Here is a 21,045-nt window from a genome sequence, read left to right as displayed (position 1 = left end):
TTCTGTTTTATCCTCCTTCCCCCACGAGACTAGATTAAACCCCTGGTGGGCAAGGACGATGTGTCACAGCTTCTAGCCCTCCGTGCTTACCATGATGCTGTCCATACAGTTAAGCATGTAATAATGATTTAATGTACATTTTGCACAAATACAATATCTAAAAAGTAAAAATAGAAAGTAAGAATTCAAATACACAAGCAAACTACATTCATCACTCCAAAATATATTTGAATTTTCTTATCTAGAATAAGAATTGTTAAAATTAACTAAAAAGCCAACTAAGCCTGAAGAAAATGTTGATGCTACTGTTACATTAATAACTGAACAAAGTTTACAAGAAAACAACATGTTCCCCCAAATTTTAAGTGTTCAGACAATAATTTTTCTGCTCTTAAGAATTAAAGAATGTTTGTTCTCAGAAGGAAAAAAATCAATTATTCAGCCCTCCCCTTTCCCATTTGTGTCTTTTCCCATCACTATCCTCATCCCAGTGTACACACACACACACACACACACACACACACACACACACACACAAGCAGTCTATTATCTATGTGGTAGAGCCTGAAAAAACATGATATGCTCTTTATCTGGGGAAAAAAGCCCAGATAAAATATTAATGAATATAATAGAGATTTCTATAGTATTTTGAGGAAAAATCACACAATAATATATTAAGATGTGTATTTTGTTGGACAACTATGATGGCTGAACATTGTTAAAGCAAAACATAACTATAGATGTCATTTTCTGAGTGAATCTCTTGAGGAACATTTGAAATTGCTGGTATCTCTGGTCCTTCTGCTTTGGGCTTTTCTTGCATTTCTATAAAATCAAAATATGAAAATAAGTTCAATAAATGGTATTGGGACAATTGACTATAAGTTTGGAGAAAAAAGAAACTCTACCTCAAAAACAAATTTCAGATAACATTTAAATATCAAAATACCATAAATATTATAGAAACAAGATAATGTTCTTATAATCTTAGAATTATAAAGGCCTTTCTAAGCAGGACAGACCAGAAACCATAAAAGAAAAGATTGACAGGTATGAATAATTAAATATTAAAATCATGAAGATTTGAATCACTAAAAATTAAAATTAAAATGTTTTCATATAGATGACAAAAACACTATAAACAAAGCTAAACCACAAACAACTGGAAAAATATAACATGTAGGCAAATGTTTATAGCTATTATTTATAGAGTTTTTTAAATCAAAAAGATCACAAATTTAAAAAGGAACAAGTAGTGAAACAGGCAATTCTCTAAAGAAAAAATTCAAATTCACAATGACTGAAAAGATGCCTAGTAGCATTAGTCCTTAAAAAAGTGAAAATTAAAAAAAACAGGTTTTTTTTTTTTAAACCTAGGACCATAAAAGATTTTAAAAATGTGATCATGTGCAGTGCTGGCAACAGCATGGGGAAAAGGCACTTATATAAACAACTGGTTTGTGTGGATTGCTGTATTTTTGGAGGCTATTCTTTTACAGAATATATCTAAACTTTAAATGCAGGCCCAGCATTTGAACTTCTAGGGATTTACCCAAAGGAAATAATCAGACAAACTTTAGCTTCCAGTGCCTCAATTTCTTTACCTATAAAATGGGCATAACATTATTTTTCCAGTAAGGTTTTTAACATTGAATAAAGTAATTCACACAAAAGGTTTAATACTGCATCTGCCACATGGAAAGTGCCAAATAAATGCCAGCTATATAAATGCTACTTCCAGTGATGTTCATTGAACACTGTTATAATAGCAAAACTTGGGCAGTAACCTAAGTGTTCACTATTATAGGGATTGGTTCTGTGGTACATACAACACAATACTACACAATTGTTACAAAAAATGTATTTAAGAGGCCAAGATATATATTGTATGTGAAAAAAAGCAGGTTATAGAATATTACACTACCTTATTTGTTGAAACAAACTCAACATTGGGGATCAGAGATAAGAGGTGGTATTACAGGGGAATTTTACTCTATATTTACTTACATACTGCTTTGTTTTACTATAATAAACATATAATTATGAATATTTTATAATCAGCAAAAAGGTAGATATTTTCATTTGTTTGGTAGGACAAAACCAAAATCAAAATAAGCATTAATTAACTGCTCATATTAACCTTACTGCATTACAATGAAACTCTTAGAATAGGGGCACTTTGTTGATTAGAGCAGCTTCTCCTGCTGAGGACTCCTGTCAGTGCAAGCTATGCTTCATGTGTCTGCTTTTTACTGTAATGTTCTTAAGGTATTTCCTCAAAACTTGTACTACTTGGAACCCAACTGACCCCATGTTTTTGTTGCACTCATATTTTAGGAGAAAAAGCAAATAAACTATCAAAAGGATTTCTTTAGAAAACAATTCTCTGGAGATAACTATGGTCTGATCCACTCAGTCCATTTCCTATACTGTCTGTAGTATTGTACAAGGAGAACAGAGGTTCTCAATTTTGTCTCCTGAGGCAAGTCACATTAAAGAAGGGTCACATTTTTCAAAATGTTATGTTTAAGGAGAAAGTTTTTCAGAAACAAATATTGAAATAGAAAGGGATTTTAGTAAACCTGATAAATCCTACAAGACTTGAGTTCCTTGGTAACAGGATAATATTTTACATCTTTGTATTATCTCCCTTGGGACCTTGCACTGTGAATTTACTTGCCTTTAGTTTGCCAGAAAATTTTAATTTCCAAGAAAAATTTTATTCATCAGGCTTTCTTGTTAATCTAAATTTAATTTTCCTTTAAAATGTTTTGTATACAATTCGTCCTGTATTGGGTTCATTTCTCTTCACTGGCTAAAGCTTCCCCAAATGGATAGTATGTCAAGTACACACTTATATTTTCAATTACTTTCTTTTAATTCTTTGGACATGTGCCAAAGAGACATTGGTTGACTGAAAAACATTTTCTATTTGAAATTAGCCGATACTATTAATGATACCCCTTGAGATAACTGGGGTATCCTATGATTTTCAAAGAAAGCTACAAATCACCACTGTGAGGGGATATACCTATGTTAGTGCTCTAGTTGTAAATGGGGAACACCATTAAGTGGCAGTGTCACTGACTTATCACCAATAAACAATCCTTACCTTGAGGAAAAGTATAAACATCCTCAGAATCTTTCAGCTGTGCTTTAGGATCTTGGTCTTGGGGCCCACCTGTTTCTTGGTATGGTTCTGGAAAGCATTCTTTAGATACATCTTTATTTTTATAGGTCTTAGTGGAGAGGTCTTCAGGCCCAGGTGTTTCTTGGTATATTTCAGGTGAACAGTCTTCAGGCTCAGGTGGTTCTTGGCATATTTCAGGTGGATATTCTTCAGGAACAGGTGTTTCCCGGTATATTTCTGGTGGATATTCTTCAGGAACAGGTGTTTCTTGGATTGTTTGATGAAAGGGAGCTCTAGTCACAGCAATTTCTGTTGTAGATGTTTGAGAAAAGTGTTCAACTGTTTCTTGGTATGTTTTAGTAGAAAGGTCTTTAGGCACAGCTATTTCTTGTTGTATTTTAGCAAAGGTGCTTTCAGTCTCAGCTATTTCTTGCCCTGGTTCAGAACTGTATTCCTTGGGTTCAGCATTTTTTTGGTATGTTTCAAGAGTGTATCTGTTAGGCACATCTGGTTTGGGGTATGCTTCAAGACAGCATCCTTCCAGGTCAGCTATGTCTTCAGAAGTTTTAGAAGGAAGGGCTTTGGCTACAGCTCTTTCTTGGCACATTTTAGGAGAGAGGTCTTCAGGTTCAGAAGGGTGATTTTGTACTGCTGTTTCTTGATACTCAGAAGAATTTTCCTGATGTATAATGCTTTCTTGACTGATTGCAAAAATCTCAGGCATAACTTCTTGGGGAGAGGCTACTGAAGGGAGAGCTTCAGTTACACCCCTGGGTGGCTCAATCTCTTTCTCTGGAGGTGCCAGTACTTCCTCCATCATTTCCTTTTCTAATTGTGACTGAGGCTCCGCCTTCAGTTCTGTATTTTGTTGTCTCTTTCTGCCTCTTTCATTTCCTTTTTCTGTTCTCTGCCGCCTGCGTTTTTTCTCTCTGTGGGGAGATCAAAATTAGCATCAGCAACAGGGCTACAGAATCAAAATAAATGGTTGGTAGTAAAGTCCCAGGATTGTATGACCTTAAAACAAGTCATTTAATCTATCTAGACTTCAATCTCCTTGTTTGTAAAGCTAAAGAGCAGAGCTAGATGCTCTCCGTTGTCAGGAGAGGAATGTCCCTCAGGGACCTTTTGTCTCTGACACCTTACTCAACAGGAACCTTTCTGGTGAGTGTGGAGTGTATATATATGTTGAAGAGCATATTCTTAAAGTGTAGTTACAGAAAATGTCTAATTGATGTTACAAATGAATAGATTGGCATTCTGATTTATACACTAGTCTCCCTGGTTTTAGTCTGTGTGGGCTCTAGGTAAACTAATACAACTGCATTTCTACATCCAAAATTCAGGCACAGCTCCTTGTCTCTGCAACCTGCAGGTTGATGATGTATATAGCTTGCTTATCTAATGCAGTGTCTTGTGTAAAGAATGCTAAGTAGCTGCAATACTTGTCAAATGAGATACTGTAAGCTGGGTTCGAAGGTACAAAAATGGTTCTTGAGGTAAAAAAGCCTGGTGGAAAGGCATTAGTGGCCATTTTGTATCTACCCCAAATTAATAGCTAGATTAAAGATCTAGAAGATGAAAGGATAGGCATGGAAATTTTAGCCAATGATCAACTGTTAGGTACTGCAACTAGAACCAAATACAGATGGCTAATACAGATGAGCTCAGGGGAAGAAAAGGTGCTATAAATAAGCCTTGCATCATTTTTCTAAACTTAATGAAATTCTGTTCCATGCTACCTGCTCCACGGAGCCTTCTCTTACAGGCTACAGGGCCAAAATGCTCTTCCTGCTTAGCACTCCTGTGGGATTTATTATGGGGACCATGCTTTAGGCAAGGAACATCAGCTGCCTCATACTATAGTTATTTCTGGAGAAACTTTTTTCTTTTAGTAAGTAGATGTTCTTTAGAGATAAAACCAGTGTCTTGATATCTGCAGTGCTTATAGTTCTCTACACACTTAACAAATGTGTACCCTCTTCTACTTTTGTTATGCTTGAAAATTTCCATAATGAAAATCTGTAAAATAATTGCTTCACCAAAAGCAGTTTGAAGTCAATGTAAAAAGGGTATATATGTAATAGGACAGTAAAAAATAACTATTAAACATAACATAGAAGAAAAGGTCATCTAAAAATGATGGTATAACACCTCAGCATTTTGAAGTATAATTCCAAGTAACCAAGATAACAAGATAAATTATAAAGCCTTTATTGTCAGATTTTAAAAGATCCTATATATGAATTCTTCAGAAATACTTATTTTGTCCTAGCTATTACATCTTAAAAATTTTATTATATAGATCTATATGAGGAAATCTGAGTAATGTTCCATGTTGTTCCTTGTAGTTTTTCTAAAAAAAAATACCAATATATCTATGTGGCCTAAAATTTAATCTGTACTCTATCACTTATCAGCTGTGTGATCACAGGCAAGTCACTTAAACTGGCTATGCCTTGGTTTCTTCTTAGGTAAAAAGGGAGCAAATAGTATTGGCCCATTTTTATGGTTCTTGTTAAGAATTGCATATAGTGACTTAAATGAACTATCCAAATACAAATTATTGCCCTTATATTAATACAGGAAACACAGTGCTTCCTATGTGCCAGGCACTTTTAAGTAACTTACTTATTCTGTTATTGCATATCATCTTCATATCAACTTATGAAGTAGATACTATTATTGTCTCCATTTTGCAGATGACAAAACTAAGCACACAGAGGTTGATTTAACCTGTCCAAACTCAAATGGCTAGAAGTGTGGGAGGCTTCAAATCTAGTCATTCTGCCTTTAAAGCCAGGCTCATAACCATTGTACTCTGTTGCTTCTCTCTGTAACTACTCAAGTTTCTCTGTGAGGTAGGCTATAGTGAGAAGAGCCCTCAGTAGTATGGAGATGTGTCCCAAGAGTATGGCCAGCCAGCTGCCAAGAGGCTCACCAAGGTGTCATCTACTGCAATGACTTCTACACCTTTGGCCCCCCCAGCCCAGCAAGCACAGAAACTCAATTCGGTCAGTACACTGAGACCAGCTCTATTTATTGGGGCAGAGCTCATCAATCAGCTCAAAGATACTGATATGTAAACCTAAAGACCAATTTTTAAGTGAACAGTGAGAAATGCAAAATCACACAGCAAAGAATGTGTGAGCTAACAAACAAATGCACTCTTTCTCTGTAGCAAGTACTTGGAAAGCCAAGTAATGATCAGAAGGTTACATGGCAAGTATGGATATTGTTCAACAAAGTCACCTGCCACAGGACGTGAGTACAGAAGTTTCACCTATATCATAATGTATGTATTCCTGAAAAACCTCAGTTTCTGCAAAATCATACACTAAAAGAGAGCTTGTGGGGGAAAAATAGAGTTGAGCAAATGACTCAAATCTTATGCAACTTTTTAATGCTAACAAAAAATACTTGGTTGTGGGGGACATAACTCAGGCCAGACAGGCAGCTTTCTATGGCTGAAGGCTGCTTCCAGGGTAGTAAAAATGCACAAAAACCACAGTGTAAATGCAGGCTTTCAGCTACTGAGATCATGCAAATAAGGATGGCACCCTAAGCCAGCAGGGCTGCAACTAAATTAGGCACAGGAGGAAGTGCAACCTGCTACCTGTGGAGAGCTGAGCAAAGCTAGTGGTGTCCTTCTCTGGGGAGGGAGTCTTGGATGCAGGCTGAAAAGGATCTTGCCTATGCAGCAGCCAAGCTGAAGGTTTTTCCCTTTCCTGCTGAAGGTTTTAATTCTATTCCTACTTCTGGCTCCTTTTGACTAGGAAAAATCATGAATCAAAACAATTTCCACATTTTACTGCCATCATTGTCCTATCTACCAATCATATGAAGCTGCTTGGTGTTGTAGAAACATGTTTTGTAGCAGAACAGACTATATACTCAGTCCTCAGGGAGACAGGTGCCCTTTCTTAAGAAGAGTGCTTAAAACACCTGCATTGCTATTTTTATTTTAATGCTGCCTAGAAAAATGTATACCTATGTCATCTTCATCATTGAAGGAATCATTTTTGCAATAATGAAGGAATATAAATCAAACTCCTAATAAATTTGTTTAAAAAGAGTGCTTAGATGAGAGGTTATCAATTGGGGACAGTTTTGCCCCCTCTACCCCTGCCTGAGGAGACATTTGACAATATCTAGAGACATTTTTTATTTTAAAGTTGGGGGTAGGGGCTATTAGTTTCTAGAGGCCAGAGATACTACTAAACACCTGCAATGCACAAAACAGCCTCCTTCCTGTGGGATTCTCCTGCCCCCAGGTCAATAGTGCCAAGGCTGAGAAATCCTGGCTTAGATGGGGGCTGCTCTCTTGGCTCCTTGGACTCCTTTTTTCTGTCTCCAAGCAAGCAACCTGTTTTTATAGTCATATTCTAAATGGATGCAGTTAGATGCTGCCTAATTTATAGTCATGTCTTGTATGCCCTCCCTGAAATCACATAAAGAAGACTCTGATTGGAGATTTAGGAACTCCCAAACTCTTCCATCACTCATTTTACAGTATTTTAGTTTCCTCCATCAGGGAGTTAAGCACACTCATTTGATAAGGATTTTATTGATAGAAAGTCTAGAGAACAGGCTTGGAAGTCTCCTCAATGATGTCTCCTGCTCCCAACAAGATGCTTGTATGTTTATATTACAAGAATAATTGAATACCAGGCCTCTCAATAATATAATTAATTGCCTGCTGTTTTAATTAAAAGAAGTCAAGGATAAAATTCTGTTCCCACCACTCTCCTAGCTGTGTGACTTTAAGCAAAAGATTTAACCCTTCAGAGACTTGCTTTCCCTTTTTTTGAAATATAAGGATAACAGCCCCTGATTTACTGGATTGTTGGAAAGATAAAGCATAGTGTGTGAACGTGCTTAGCACTACTTGACATGTAGCATATGCTCAATAAATATTAGTTCCTTTTCCCTTGCAGTGATACCATACCCAAACTGCCATTGCGAAGTTTGCCTTTCTTGTGCTTCAGCCTTTCTTTTTCTGAGTTGCTCTCTGTTTCGCAAACTCCAAGTTCCAATGACTTCTGTAGGATCAAAATGAAAGTTACAGGAGACAGTGATGAATTGTGGCATTTATCAGTAAGAGTCTGAGAGCAAAATGGTAGAATCCCTACAATAGGTGTGTAAGTCTTTCTCCAAGCTTCTTTAGGACAAGAACAACACCTTATTTATTCTTGTACCTCCAAAGAATGTCTAGAAGATACTCAGTAAGCATATTAAAATGTATTTTGTATATAAGTATTTGTACTTGTACAAATACATACTCAGTATTTGTACCTAAGTATGCTACCAACCAATTAATTTCTTCACACTTTTTATATATTGCACAAATATAAAAGAAAAAAAATCAAACCATGTTCTGCTATCTTTACTATAACCTGTTTTTTATTTTATTCCTTGTACCACCCAAATCCCCATGTTAAACAAAGTTATGATGCATACCACAATTTTATCATTAACTGAACATTTAATCAGAAATATTTTCCATGATATAGTCCTCATAATTATAGCTTTAATGACTACATGATACTTAATCAAGTTAATGCATTCTCTTTACCCATTCTACTCATAGTGAACATTTAGGTTGTTGCCAGTTATTTTTTGCCATTGTAGATCAAACAACAATAAGCATATTCATGCATACAGCTTTTCTTTCCTTTGAATTTTTTCTTTAGGATGGTGTTTTTCCAAGTTCTTTGGAATATTAAAGGAATTATCAAAAAAAAGGTTATATACCATCCAAGTTTGTGAAAAGTTAATGGATCTTTCATACAGAACTTCTTAGAACCTGTGAAGTGATTGTGAATTTGCAATCACTGGGACCCCCCAAAAATAGAGCATGCCCCTAGGACATGGCACCTTTCTCTTAGAACAGAGGTTCTTAATGGTGAACTTGAATGGGGAAAATTATACCTTTATTTTCTCATATCATTCCATTATGAACATAGGTAACAAACCACAGTAGTTGTAGCAGTATGTGACTTCATCACCAAAAGAAATGAGATTTTTTCATATCACATTGCAATTGTTGCAGATACCTTAAAATACCATTTATTTGAAATACATTTGATTTGATACAATGGTTATTAGACTCACTATTAATATAATTTTGCTATTTAATGCATCTATAAATAGGCACGTTACTGTATCACAATTTTTTATTCTGATAACTGTATCTTAATACAATTATTTCCTTTGTAATCCTATCTATTTTTATGTATTTTAGAAATTTATTACAAGAAGGGTCTATAGGTTTATCAGAATGCCAAAGGGAACCTTGGCACAATAAACTTTAAAGACACTGTCTTTCAAGGCCTAGGGTTCTGCAAAACATTTTGAGAAATGCTTCTTTAGGATAGATCTAACCAGCTCCATGTCCTAAAACAAGATTAAGATTGATGAGTCAAAAGAATAAGGACTAGTATAGATTTGACAATAGGTAGACCTTTCTAAAATTAATAGTAAATTTATGGTACCATGGAAGTATATGGGTGTATTTGCTGTGTATACAAACATCCAGTATTCAGTATTTTCATTGCCTTTCATTTAAATGTATTATTACTTATTATTTCCTTGTGTTTGTCTGACTTATTAGGATCTTAATGCACTAGAAGGCACCTCAAGAAGTTATACAGCCCCTTCTTCCCATCCAAATATATATGAATGAACTTAATTATGTCTATTTTCTTTTGCCAGGTCCATAAAAAAGGAAAATAATCATAGCCCAATTCGTCCCAACAACCACTAAGACTTCTTAGTGGCCACTAGAGACATCTTAAGAGCTCTTTCATTACCTGGAACATGGTTCTTTTCCTGAAGACGATCAGGTTTCTGATGGTGTGTCAAACGACAGTGGTCCTTTCCTAAATCCATCTTCCTGCAGAATCTTCCTGCTATTTGGTCTGACTTTCACAAGCAGCCTTTTTAAAAATATCAAAAGCAACTAACAGTTTAAAACACATGTACATACACAAGTTCACTTGTCACTTAACTTCCCGCCTAAAAATTTTATCTGGTTGAACCATGGCTGCTGGCCACTTCTACTGTCTTTATCACACTGCGCAGGTGTGAGCAGAGGGTGTGGCTGGTGCTACTATGTCCTCATCCTCTAGCGTCGTTGCTAGGTATACAAGGAGCCCCGCAGCCGTGGCTCAGCATGGCACAGCTCCAGTACAGCAGTCATTCGGTCCTATCCATCCAAAGGTGCCTGAGTCTGCTGTTCCTTTTTACGTTCGGAGGTGGCTGAGTGTAGAAAACATTAGGTCTAGGATCTAACCTGCTCCATGTCCTAAAACAAGTAACCTTCCCTTTCTGTGACTCTTTCCTCATTTGCAAAGTGGATAAATAATTCCTGACTTGCCCACCTCACAACAGTTCTTGTGAAAGTGAAACAAAATGAATGTAAAAGTTCTGAAGATGTGAAATTAATCTTGTATTGTTTTCCTGCAGGGGGCATTTTTCACCCTAATTTGTTACAAAATAATGTAAAATCTTGCTGTATATGCTGTTAGATTTAAATAGACACAAAGAACAAACACACACGAGGAATTCAAAAAACTTCAAACCCTTTTCTGCCTACTGCATCATTCACAAGTATCTCAAGGTAACTAATGAAATCCACTGTTACATATCTAGGGAAGGTCAAAAACCATTCCTTAATAAAAATGTGACCACCTCATGCCACAGAAATTAAGGTGAAACCAAAGGAATCACCCCATTTCCAGTCAGTGGCCTCATTTGTGAAGGCAAGGAGACTCAGAGGACCATGGTTGTTCAGCTAAGGAAGGAACACTGAACATTTCCTAATACCAGTCTGAGATACGCAGGGTTAACTGTGTTCTGGAGTCACAGACTGAAGTGAAGAGTTTGAATTCCAGTGTTGCTACATTCTCTAATTCAGTGACCTTAGGCAAGTTAGAAACCCCAGGGGCCAATTTACTCATCTCCAATATGGGGACAGCATGGACATCTACCTCATGGGGTTACTGGAATGATTAAACCAAGTGATCCACGGAAGACAGTTTATATGTGCCTGATAAATGGAACTTGCTTAATAAGTCTTGGATGCTTTTATTAAGAATAAAAAAAAAACAGCAACCAGATTTTGGTAAACCAAGCCTTAGTTTTAAGTGCACTAAAGAAACTTAGAGAAAATATGAAAGGAATCTTTTATAAAGAGAAAACCTTTAGAATATAGTCAGTGATTCTGTAACATCTTCCTATGTTGACAGATAGTAACAGCACTAGTGGGAGTGAGGATTTGATAATATGGGTCACTGTTGAACCACTGTGTAGTATACTTGAAACCAATATAAGATTGTATATCAATGATACTTCAATTAAAAAAGAGAAAAGCTTTAAAATGTGAACAGGTACCCCCTACTTTCCTAGCCTTTCTTAAGGCATTAGAAGTAGAAAGGCTCCCAAAACCATCTAGTCCCTTCCCTCTATTTCAATGTATAGAGAAACTGAAAGCCAAGAAGAGGATTTACCTGCCCCAAATTTTCTTACTTATTGCTGGCAGCATAAATATTTTTATGCCTGATCTTATCTGGGTATGAAAATGTATGTGTAGTACAAACATATGAGAGAAGCAAGTCTTTTAAAACATGCTGAAAAGTACTGAGAATTACATCACAAACAGTCAAGTACCCACCACCAAAACTTAATGTGGTTTTTAATTAGATCCTCATGCTCTAGCCTTAAGTTTCTCAGTCGTTCTTGTAAGAAAATTTCTATCTAAAAATTCAGATAACCTCAGAAAGTCCCTATTCAAGGGAGTCCTGTAGGAATGGAAGGCATAATTTATAATTTATCTCTTGATAAGTATTGGATTTTCAGATATAGTGTTTCACAAAATCAATACAAATTAAACTTTGAAAAATTATTAAAAAGTACTGTTTTATCATTTAAACAGGCATTTTAATATTTGTCCCTTTGAGATGTTTTATTTCTTGCTGGTGAGGTTGTTTAAGATAACTCAATAAAACAACCTTACAGACTACCTCTGGGGCACCTTACAGAAGACGGAGTACTTCTTAAATAGAATTATCCTTACTCAGAACTTGTAACACTCAGTTCCACAATTTAGCAAACCTTACTGAATACCCACTCTGTACTTGAGACAGTCAGGCTACAAAGATGGACAGAGGTAGGTCCTGAGTTCTGTGAACTGTAGGCTCATTAAGAGAGATATACTCATCTTTATAAGAAATATTTGAAATAATATTTATTGAAATGTATGAAATAATATTTAGATTCTTAATGCCCTGTTGCAACCTTCCTATGTTAATTCCACCCTTAGCTCATGTACTCTGTATCTAGGAGCAGAATGTGGAGGGACTATGAGAGGGTGGGGTCTCAAGTTAACAGTAATCAGGGGCAATATTGGGTGGAGGGGGCCAGAGGAGTCTTGGAGCAAAGCAGATTGGAAGTTAGGCAAGGTGTCCCTGGTGTGATAAGGCAGGCCAGAGCAAGAGCTCATATGGGACAGAAGTAGTCACACAGTAAGTCTACAAGCCATAGTTCACTGTCCCTTCTCTCTGTAAAAAACTCTGGAGTCATTACCTAAAGGTGAGATGTTAGGCATTAAAAGTTGGATACTTTTAACAAATGCTGCTTTGTTCTAGAGTTATTTGCATATACACATGAAACCACCCTACAAGCTACAAATGCTTAGAGAGGGTAGTTACTACTCCTGGTTCACGTTTCTATCTCCACCGTATAATGTAGCAGGAGGCTCGGCCCACAGCAGTCCCCATAAATGCCCTCAACTCCTGTATGCAGAGCTGGCTTTGTGGGTATGCAGCCTATGAAGTACTTCATACACTCAGAGGGGCTGATGAGTCTGTGACTTAATAATACCAATATCATCATCTGTTCCAGAACTCTTTCTACTGTCCTTCACCAGCTCTGTCCTATGTGCCAGACACACAGCAATTAAAAGACAAAAGTCCTTGCCGTAACAGAGCCTACAGTCTAATTGGGGAGAGATAAACAATAAGCAAATAAAATATGTAATGCATCAGATGGTAATGAGAGCTCTGGGGAAAACTGAGCGGGGATGATAGGATGGGGAAGGAGGGAAGAAGTTGGTAGAGGATGCTATTTTAAATAGGGTGGTCAGGGAAGGTTTGACTGGATAGGGTGACTACTTAGCAGAACTGGATGAGGTGAGTGGCCAGCCAGGCCGATACTGGGGCTGGGACGCAGGGTGAGATTTCAAGCAGAGTGGCATTGGCAAATGGCCTGACGTGAGGGAATAGTAGGAAGTGGGTTCAGAGAGGTAGCTTGTTGTCCCTTGTAGGGTATTCTACTCCGGTTGAGGTGAATCGTCACAGGATGGTTTTGAATAGAGGAGTGATATGATGTGACATATTTTCAAAGGAATTTTCTCACTGCTGTGTGGAGAACAGATCATTGGCAACAGGGGAGGAGGTGGAAGCGTGGAGACCAGTTAGAAGGATCTTGCAATATTCCATGTGAGAGATGATTAAGACTTTGACTGTGATGTAATAGTGAAGAAGTGGTTAGATTCTGGAATAGCTTGCCAAGTAGATATGGAATGAGAGATTTTAAAAAAGAGTCAAAAGAGTAGGATAAATGCTTGATTGCGGCAGCTGGAAGGATGGAGTTACCATTAATAGATGAGGAAGACTGGGAGGAGCAGGCTTGCAGGAGATGACTAGGAGTTTAGTTTTGGAGATGCTAGTAGATTAGAGGGAAAACAGAAAAGGAGCAGCCAGTGAGGCAGAGGGAAACCAGAAAAGTATAGTGTCCTGGAAGCCAAGTGGAAAAAATGTTCCAAAAAGGAGGGAGTGATCAACTGTGTCAAATTTTGCTAATAGAAGAAGGGTTGAGAATTGTCTATTCCCTAACAATTCAATTGAATTAACTATCGACTGTGGAACCTAAAGAGGTTGTACATGGCCAAGGGCACACAGGTGGGACCAGCTACATAACTTGCAGGGTCCAGTGCAAAATGAAAATACAGAGCTCTACCTTCAAAAATTAAGAATTTCAAGTTGGCTACATCAGAAAATTAAACCCAGCACAGGGCCCTACTTTCACAAATGTTTCACTAGATTCTTGTGGCAGGCTTATAAAATAACTATTCTTGTCATCGTTTTTCAGATCAAGACAATGGTGCTGAGTAGTGGGTGATTTAACTAAGATCACAGAGCTAGATTGATAGTTTGAGCCTAGAATGTGGGCCTTCAGCCTCCAAATCAGGCCTTCCACGTATCCTACTAGACCAAACTAGATATGAGGAAGAGAATTGCTTTCCTGCCTCCTGACCTACCTGGAGCAAGTTTAAGTATTGAGGCCTTGTTCCTGCATTTATGTGGCCCGATTGAACAGGGCAGATGGGGAAGGGAAGGAAACCTATTACAAAGAACTTCTGCCCCAGGGTGAAGAGGAAGTACTGGATACCATTTGGCCAAAACATAATCTGATAAAAGTACCCCAAAGCTAATGCAGTTTTAGGCTATATTGCTATAATTACAGAGCCCCCAAACCAGGGAGGTCAGAATACTACACTTTGGTTTGTCATACCCACTAGGAGTGTTTACGCTGTGAGGACCTTGAGAATGATACTTGAAACGTGTCCTAAAAGAGAAAAGGGCACGAGCCTCTACCGTTTACTGGCTCTGTAATTTGGGAAAGAATTGCTGAATTCTCTCTGATCCTCAGTTTCTTCCCTTGTGAAATGGAGAAAGATTAATCCTTCACAGGGATTCTGTGAGGACAGAAGAGATCAGGAGAGCTTTTTACAAAATGAAAAGCACTTTGCAGATAGATATGCCATAAACTTGGGTGGTGTTAATAGTATTATTAGAGCATTCTAATGATGCACCTGGGCATTTTCCCAGAGTGCATTTGGGTGGAGAAGTCAAGAAAAGGAAGACATTGTATGTCTATTTTTCTTAGCGTTCCCTTCCTTGCTAAAATGCTTTTTTAAGCTTTATAGTTCTTTTCAAAGAGTGGATCAAACTTTATTTTCGTAACTGGGGAAGGAGAATTTCTGGTTTCCCTCTCTCATGGTCTGTGGATGCATGATAAATGAGTTCTGTCTCTGCTAAAACAGACACTGCTGTACACATACAGATAATACGGTCTAGAATTTAGAATGGCTGTAACCTGATATTCAATCTAGTTTGTTACAAAGTCCCTCCTCTAGCCTCCTCCACCAAAATTGCTTTCTGTGCCTTATAGCATAGACCAATAAGCATCTCTGGATAAACTGTAGGGGCCCTTTATCTGGGGAAGAACAATCCTGCTCATATCTGGAGCTACCACCATATCCTAGCCTTGTATTCCTGAGCTTCCAGAACTAATAATGTACTCTCAGTTTACCTTTTCTTCCCCACACCACTTCTTCATTCCTTCACTTTGGAAATCTAGTTTTTCTTTTACATATTGTTCTCAGAAGTCACCAGTGATTTCCTAGTGGCTGAGCCCAGTGGTCCCTTCTCAGTTCTCTCTCTGTGGTGTATGATTCATTTGAGCACTTCTACCCTCCTTGAAACCTGCTTTGTTCCCGGCTTCTCTGGTAGTGTGTTCACCTCTACTTCCCCCTCATCCTCTTCCACAGGCTTCTCTTTCCCTCCTCTAGCTGTGGTAAGTATTTCCCAAGGATGACTCCCTGATTCTTCTCTCTTCATACTCCACTTTCAGGCAGTTGATCCAATTGTATACCTTTAGCTTTTACCTCTGGAACATAGCTTTTAAATAAATATCTGAGTTCTAAAGATCACATTTTCAAGTGTCTCTTGGATATCATTTGTTACCTGAATATCCACTGTATCTCAAACATAGCACAGCAAAAAGCAAATACATCTTTCCCCTAAAGCCAGTCTCTGTGCTTTATTTCTGCTAGAATAGTAGCACCATGCTGCTCCTGGTCACCCAGTTCTAAACTTTCAGAATTGTCTTTGATTTGCCTCTGCACTTTGCTTCTCACATCCAGTTGGACACAGTCCTACGAGTTCATTCTTCCCAGTGTCCCATATGCTCATTCCCTCTTTTTCTTTCCCATACCACCTTCCCAGAGAGGGAACTCAGCTTCTCACCAGAAGTACTGGAAGAGCTTCCCAAGTGGTTTATCTGCTTCCATCTCCCCTCATCTTGCCCAGACCATCCTGTACAAACAGCCAGCACATCCCCATGTAGCTGGTTCTGAACTTACCACTACACTATTTAGAATCCTGTAAAATTCCAGTATTACTGGCAGAATAATGACTAACTCTCCCAGACTGGCATTTAAAGCCAAATTCCTAATTGTCTCTTCCATTACTTTCCTGAAAATACCCAATGTTCCAATTAAATAGGGCCACTTGCCCTCCCTATTTGACCTTGACTCTTTCAAACACCCACAGCACCTTGGTTCATACCTCCTGGTTGCTGAGTGCTCTTGCCTGTCTGCCCATCCAGTGGGTGCCTCCATCACAAAAGCCTTTGATGATTATGATGATGTCAGCCACTCTACAAACATGCTCCCTGACATTTTACATATGTTATTTCATTTCGTTCTTCCTACTAATATTATCCCATTTCACTGATAAGGAAAACATTGTTTAAGGAGGTTATGTCCCAAGGTCATATAAGTGTCAAAGTTAGGGCTCAGAACCAATGTTCTGATGCTGAAGTTCACAAATTCAACTATTCTGTTCTGCTACTTTTTTTCATTTAATATAGAAGTGATCTCCCCTTTCTGAGCTATAATCACACTTGATTTGAACTTCTTGTATGGTAAATAACACATAATATTTTTTATTTTATTCACAGGTACACATATTTTCTACACTGTTTATTCAACAAACATTTATTGAACATTTACTTACATCATCCTCCTTGCAAAGGAGAATAAAACATGAATCAAACAGGAGTCCTTTCCCTCAAGGAACTCAAAGTCTAACTGAGAGTGACAGATATCAAGTAAATCTGAATTTAGAATATAAAGAGTGTGATAATTTTAGTATCAATATTTCCAAATGTTCTGAGGATACAAGTGACATTTTTAATTCTGCTACCATAGAAGTGGAAAGATAAATATATTGTGCATTCTATGGCTATAATTCTCTTTGTTCAGAACTGCCTTGGAATGAACCTGCATTGGTCAACAGTAAAACTGCGAAAATGAAGAGGCTCTATATGTATATAGTAATGTATGTATTTTTTCACTTTATAATAGTATTAAGTTTTTTCCCCTTTATTAATTTCACAGAAATAATAATAATGTCTAATATGTACTGGAAACCTGCTTACCACATCCCAGGCACTGTTCTAAAGGCTTTATATATGTAATAATTCATTTAGTCTATACAACATCCTGTAAGGTAGGTACTATTGATAACCCAGTTTTATAGATGAAAAAACTGAAGCACAGGCATTGACCCTGTGCCCTAAGTCATGCACCTAGGAAATGGTGGTTTGGACCTGGAAGACCTTTTTCTTAACCACCTTGCTCTCCTACCTCTCAATTTTACTTCTTTCATGCCTAATAAAATAAAGTAGCAATGTATTTCCTTTTCCAACTCCCTCTCTTCTCCTTTCCTCCTTTTCCCCCTCTCCTTCATGTTCTCCCTCTTTCTGAAATTTGTTGACTACTCTGTGCCCAAAACTATGCAAGGTGCTGGGGATACAAAGGCAAATATAAAAACCAGTGTACATAGGACATTAAGGGAACACAAAGGAAGGACATCTAATCAAGAGCAGAGATGGGGTCAAATAAATATTTCTGGAAAAGATGATCTAGGGCTTAGTTTTAAAGGGTGACTAGGAATTAACTAGTGCAGTCCAGCAAGGCTAAGAGGAGCAAACATAGGCTCTGGAGTCAGATTAAAGTTCATTCAAATCAGGTTCTGGGTACCCTTGGGCAAGTTACTTAAAATCTTCCAGCCTCAATTCCCTCCTACAGAGGATGGGCATTATAACACCTACTTTCATGATCATGATGAAAATTAAGAATGATGACTTATGGAAAGCATCTTTCAGAAGGAACATGGCAAAACACCCAACTTTTGTCACATAACAGACCTTACTGTACTGTTGTGATTGTTCATAATCTCAATAATAATAAGCAAAATAGAACCACTGAATAATAAAGCTAAGCAAGGCATTAGAGTTATTTTATATTAAGGAAATGGAGACCCAGAGAGAGGCTTGGTGGTAGGCTTAGTGGCCTTTGGAACTGGAATAGAGATCTTTTGAGAGTTCTACTGTTTTCCCTTCACCTGTCTGACACTCCAAACTCTTCTGTCTGTAAGTCAATCTACTTCATCCCCTGGCTTAATGAAGCATTTCCCAAACTTTCCAATTGTTTACATTCTATATTCATAACTTTTGCTATCTTCTTGCAGTAACATCTTCTGTACCTGTAATAGTTTTCTTCAAATAAACTTTTTACTTAAGTATTTAAAATGGAAATGTTATATTAGCATTGTATGTGGAAAACCAACATCATCTGTGACATCACAGGTTTGTGGTATAACAAATCATATTTCATCTAAGGCACATTAAATACACTAATGAACTATTAAATTCATCTAAAATTATCTGCACTTCCCCAAGTGGAATGCATGCTGCATCTTGGGAAACACTGGCCTATGTAATTAATCAGTGAATTTTTGTTATTTCACAGAACTTCCAAATCATGTCCAAATCTGTCCTCAAACCAAATTGCCCTTTTCAGTGCCTGTGTTCAGAAGGAACACAGCCAAAGACCCAACTCACTTCATGGCCTGTCACTGACCCAGTGTTTTGCATGTCAGCTACTCTCAATGACATCTCTAGCTGAATACTAGCCTCTCTATTATTTTCTGTTTCTTCACCCCTTGGAGTTTTAGCTACTCTGGCATAGAATATGTACTAGAACCTAACATGACACTTTAGTTCAATTTGTTTGGAAGCTTCAACTCCCTGCTTCCAGCAGATTCTATCCTCTGGACTTAAGAGTTTAGAGTTAGTATAACCCAGATCAGTTCCTGCCTGAAAAGGACTACTGCTGATGAATTGCAGCCTTCCAAATGGTGCAGCCCACAGGCCTGCGGAGGGCCTGGCACAAGGTATATGTTCAGTAAACAGTTGTCCCTGAACCAGCTGAGGGAGATGTGACTCGAGCTAGAACTGCTTGCCACTAGATGAACATAAAGGGCAATTGCACCATTCTCACCTGTCAGCAAAGTCGTGAGCTCTGGCTCTAGCACTTTACTTTGGAAGCAGCCTGCCTTGCTCCCTAATTCTGACACTCTCTGTTCCCCCTCCCACTAAGTCCTCCTCTGGGTGAGTTAGCACTGGGGATGTTTGCATACTAAACACTTAGCTAATTGATATTCTGTCACAATCTGCTCAACAAATGGTAGGCTTTTTTGTATTTGGGGTTTTTTTTCGTGACACTTTGTATTTTTAGCCAGGTTGGGGAGGGAAGAGAAGGAGTATTTAGCAAGCAGAAAATGTATTGCCAGGTCTTTCTTGCCTTGTATTCTCCTACGCGGCTGTGCGCATCTTTAACAGATGGAGCGCAGGATATGCTCAGATCTGACTTTATCAGCATATATCCTGGGCAAGTTCAATGTGAATATGAAGACTTCCTTTGTTCTTATGTTCTGTATTGTCACCCTTTATTGTTAATACTCTCATCTCTTTTTAAGGAAGCCAGCCTTGCTCAGCCATGATAGACACCTGTGTGGGAGTCACATAGCACAGTCTGATGCTCCACTGGAAGAAAAGAAGGTGGCAGGCCTGGCCCAGCACTTTGGAGGGAACCCTCCTCAGCCCTCTGCCTTAAGCAAGAAGTACATCTTATTGTTACATTTAAGTGTCAGAATGTTTTTGATAATCAAGAGAGAAATTAAAACAAATCCAGACAGAATAGACATCCTCAAAGACTTCCAGTGACGCCCAGAATTACCCATAATTCCTCTATCTGGAGAGCATTGGACTTCTTGATGAAAACAAAAATAGGGTGTTACATGCTATTATTGATATAGCCTTTATCACTGAAATTGGACACTGCTATTCACTTCTCATGAAACATTAACTAATAGGGGCAACTATCACCCTGAAGAATGCGTGGTGCAGCGGATAGAGCTTGGACTCTTGGATCACAAGATAGATAGGGTATCTGTTTCCACAGAGGTGTTATTAGCTTCTGTTTTTACTCAATTCAGTTTATACAATACTTTGTTCTCATGCAAGGAGGCTGGGGGAATCTTGTCAGATGGAACTTAAGTAACTTGGTCTATCCAACCAAAACAGACTTTCCTTTCTAGAAAATCACACACCTACCCTGACCTATGGAGAAAACTCCATTTCCATATTCCACTATCAGATACGGCACCTGAATGGATTTAGCCATCTCTCTGAGGAGGAACAAACAGAGTGAACTTTCACCAATCCAGTCAACTTAATTCCTCTTTAATGGGAATTAAATTAAGATCTCAGTAATACATGATAACAGTTCTGCTTTCTAGTCTTATATAGACATTGTCTTTAGCTCTAAATCCCAGTTATCTCCAACAAAGGAGGTGAACAATTGATCAAGTAATGGAGGTGCCACGTTGTAGGGAGTAGAAGGAGTGGAAAAATAGATTGATGACAAGGTGATGGAGTAAGTAAGTAATTTGCTTGAGACCTTCCATTAAATCAGACAGGGGTGCTGGGCTTTATTTTCAAAATTACTTGCAAGCTGATAATTGTCTTTTACAGTAACCTGGGATACAGTGGGCACTAAATTTCACAGAATTTCATAGCTGGAAAAACTCTTTAATGTCATCTAGTCAAATTTCCCAAGAAATGCCTAATAGCCCTCTAGACTCAATTTACTAGAAAATGTTTTTGATTTTAAACATTTTGTTAAAAGAAAACCCAGCAGAGATTGTTTTAGTTCTGCTTGTTAT

At 37.9% G+C, this 21,045-nt stretch overlaps 1 protein-coding gene across 3 annotated transcripts in view; it reads right to left on the bottom strand.

Moving 5' to 3' along the window:
* Nucleotides 1–669: 669 nt before the first annotated feature.
* Nucleotides 670–21,045, bottom strand: part of HEMGN (hemogen) — a 42,485-nt gene continuing 22,109 nt past the window's right edge. For 2 of the 3 annotated variants that reach the window (XM_037004143.2, XM_017644138.3), the window contains 4 exons: nucleotides 9,940–10,065; nucleotides 8,076–8,169; nucleotides 3,113–4,059; nucleotides 670–825 (listed from right to left, as the gene is read on the bottom strand). In XM_037004143.2, the coding sequence (XP_036860038.2) occupies nucleotides 719–825; nucleotides 3,113–4,059; nucleotides 8,076–8,169; nucleotides 9,940–10,018 (1,227 nt within the window). In that variant the 5' untranslated portion in view covers nucleotides 10,019–10,065 and the 3' untranslated portion in view covers nucleotides 670–718. Of the gene's footprint in view, nucleotides 826–3,112; nucleotides 4,060–8,075; nucleotides 8,170–9,939; nucleotides 10,066–16,539; nucleotides 17,102–21,045 lie in introns of those variants that run through there. The other variant, XM_073227214.1, reaches the window with a different exon arrangement.

The sequence above is a fragment of the Manis javanica genome, chromosome 2, assembly GCF_040802235.1.
Source record: "Manis javanica isolate MJ-LG chromosome 2, MJ_LKY, whole genome shotgun sequence".
NCBI classification, from domain to species: domain Eukaryota; kingdom Metazoa; phylum Chordata; class Mammalia; order Pholidota; family Manidae; genus Manis; species Manis javanica.
Note: the sequence above shows the minus strand (reverse complement) of the source record. Positions and strands in the feature narration are given on the sequence as shown.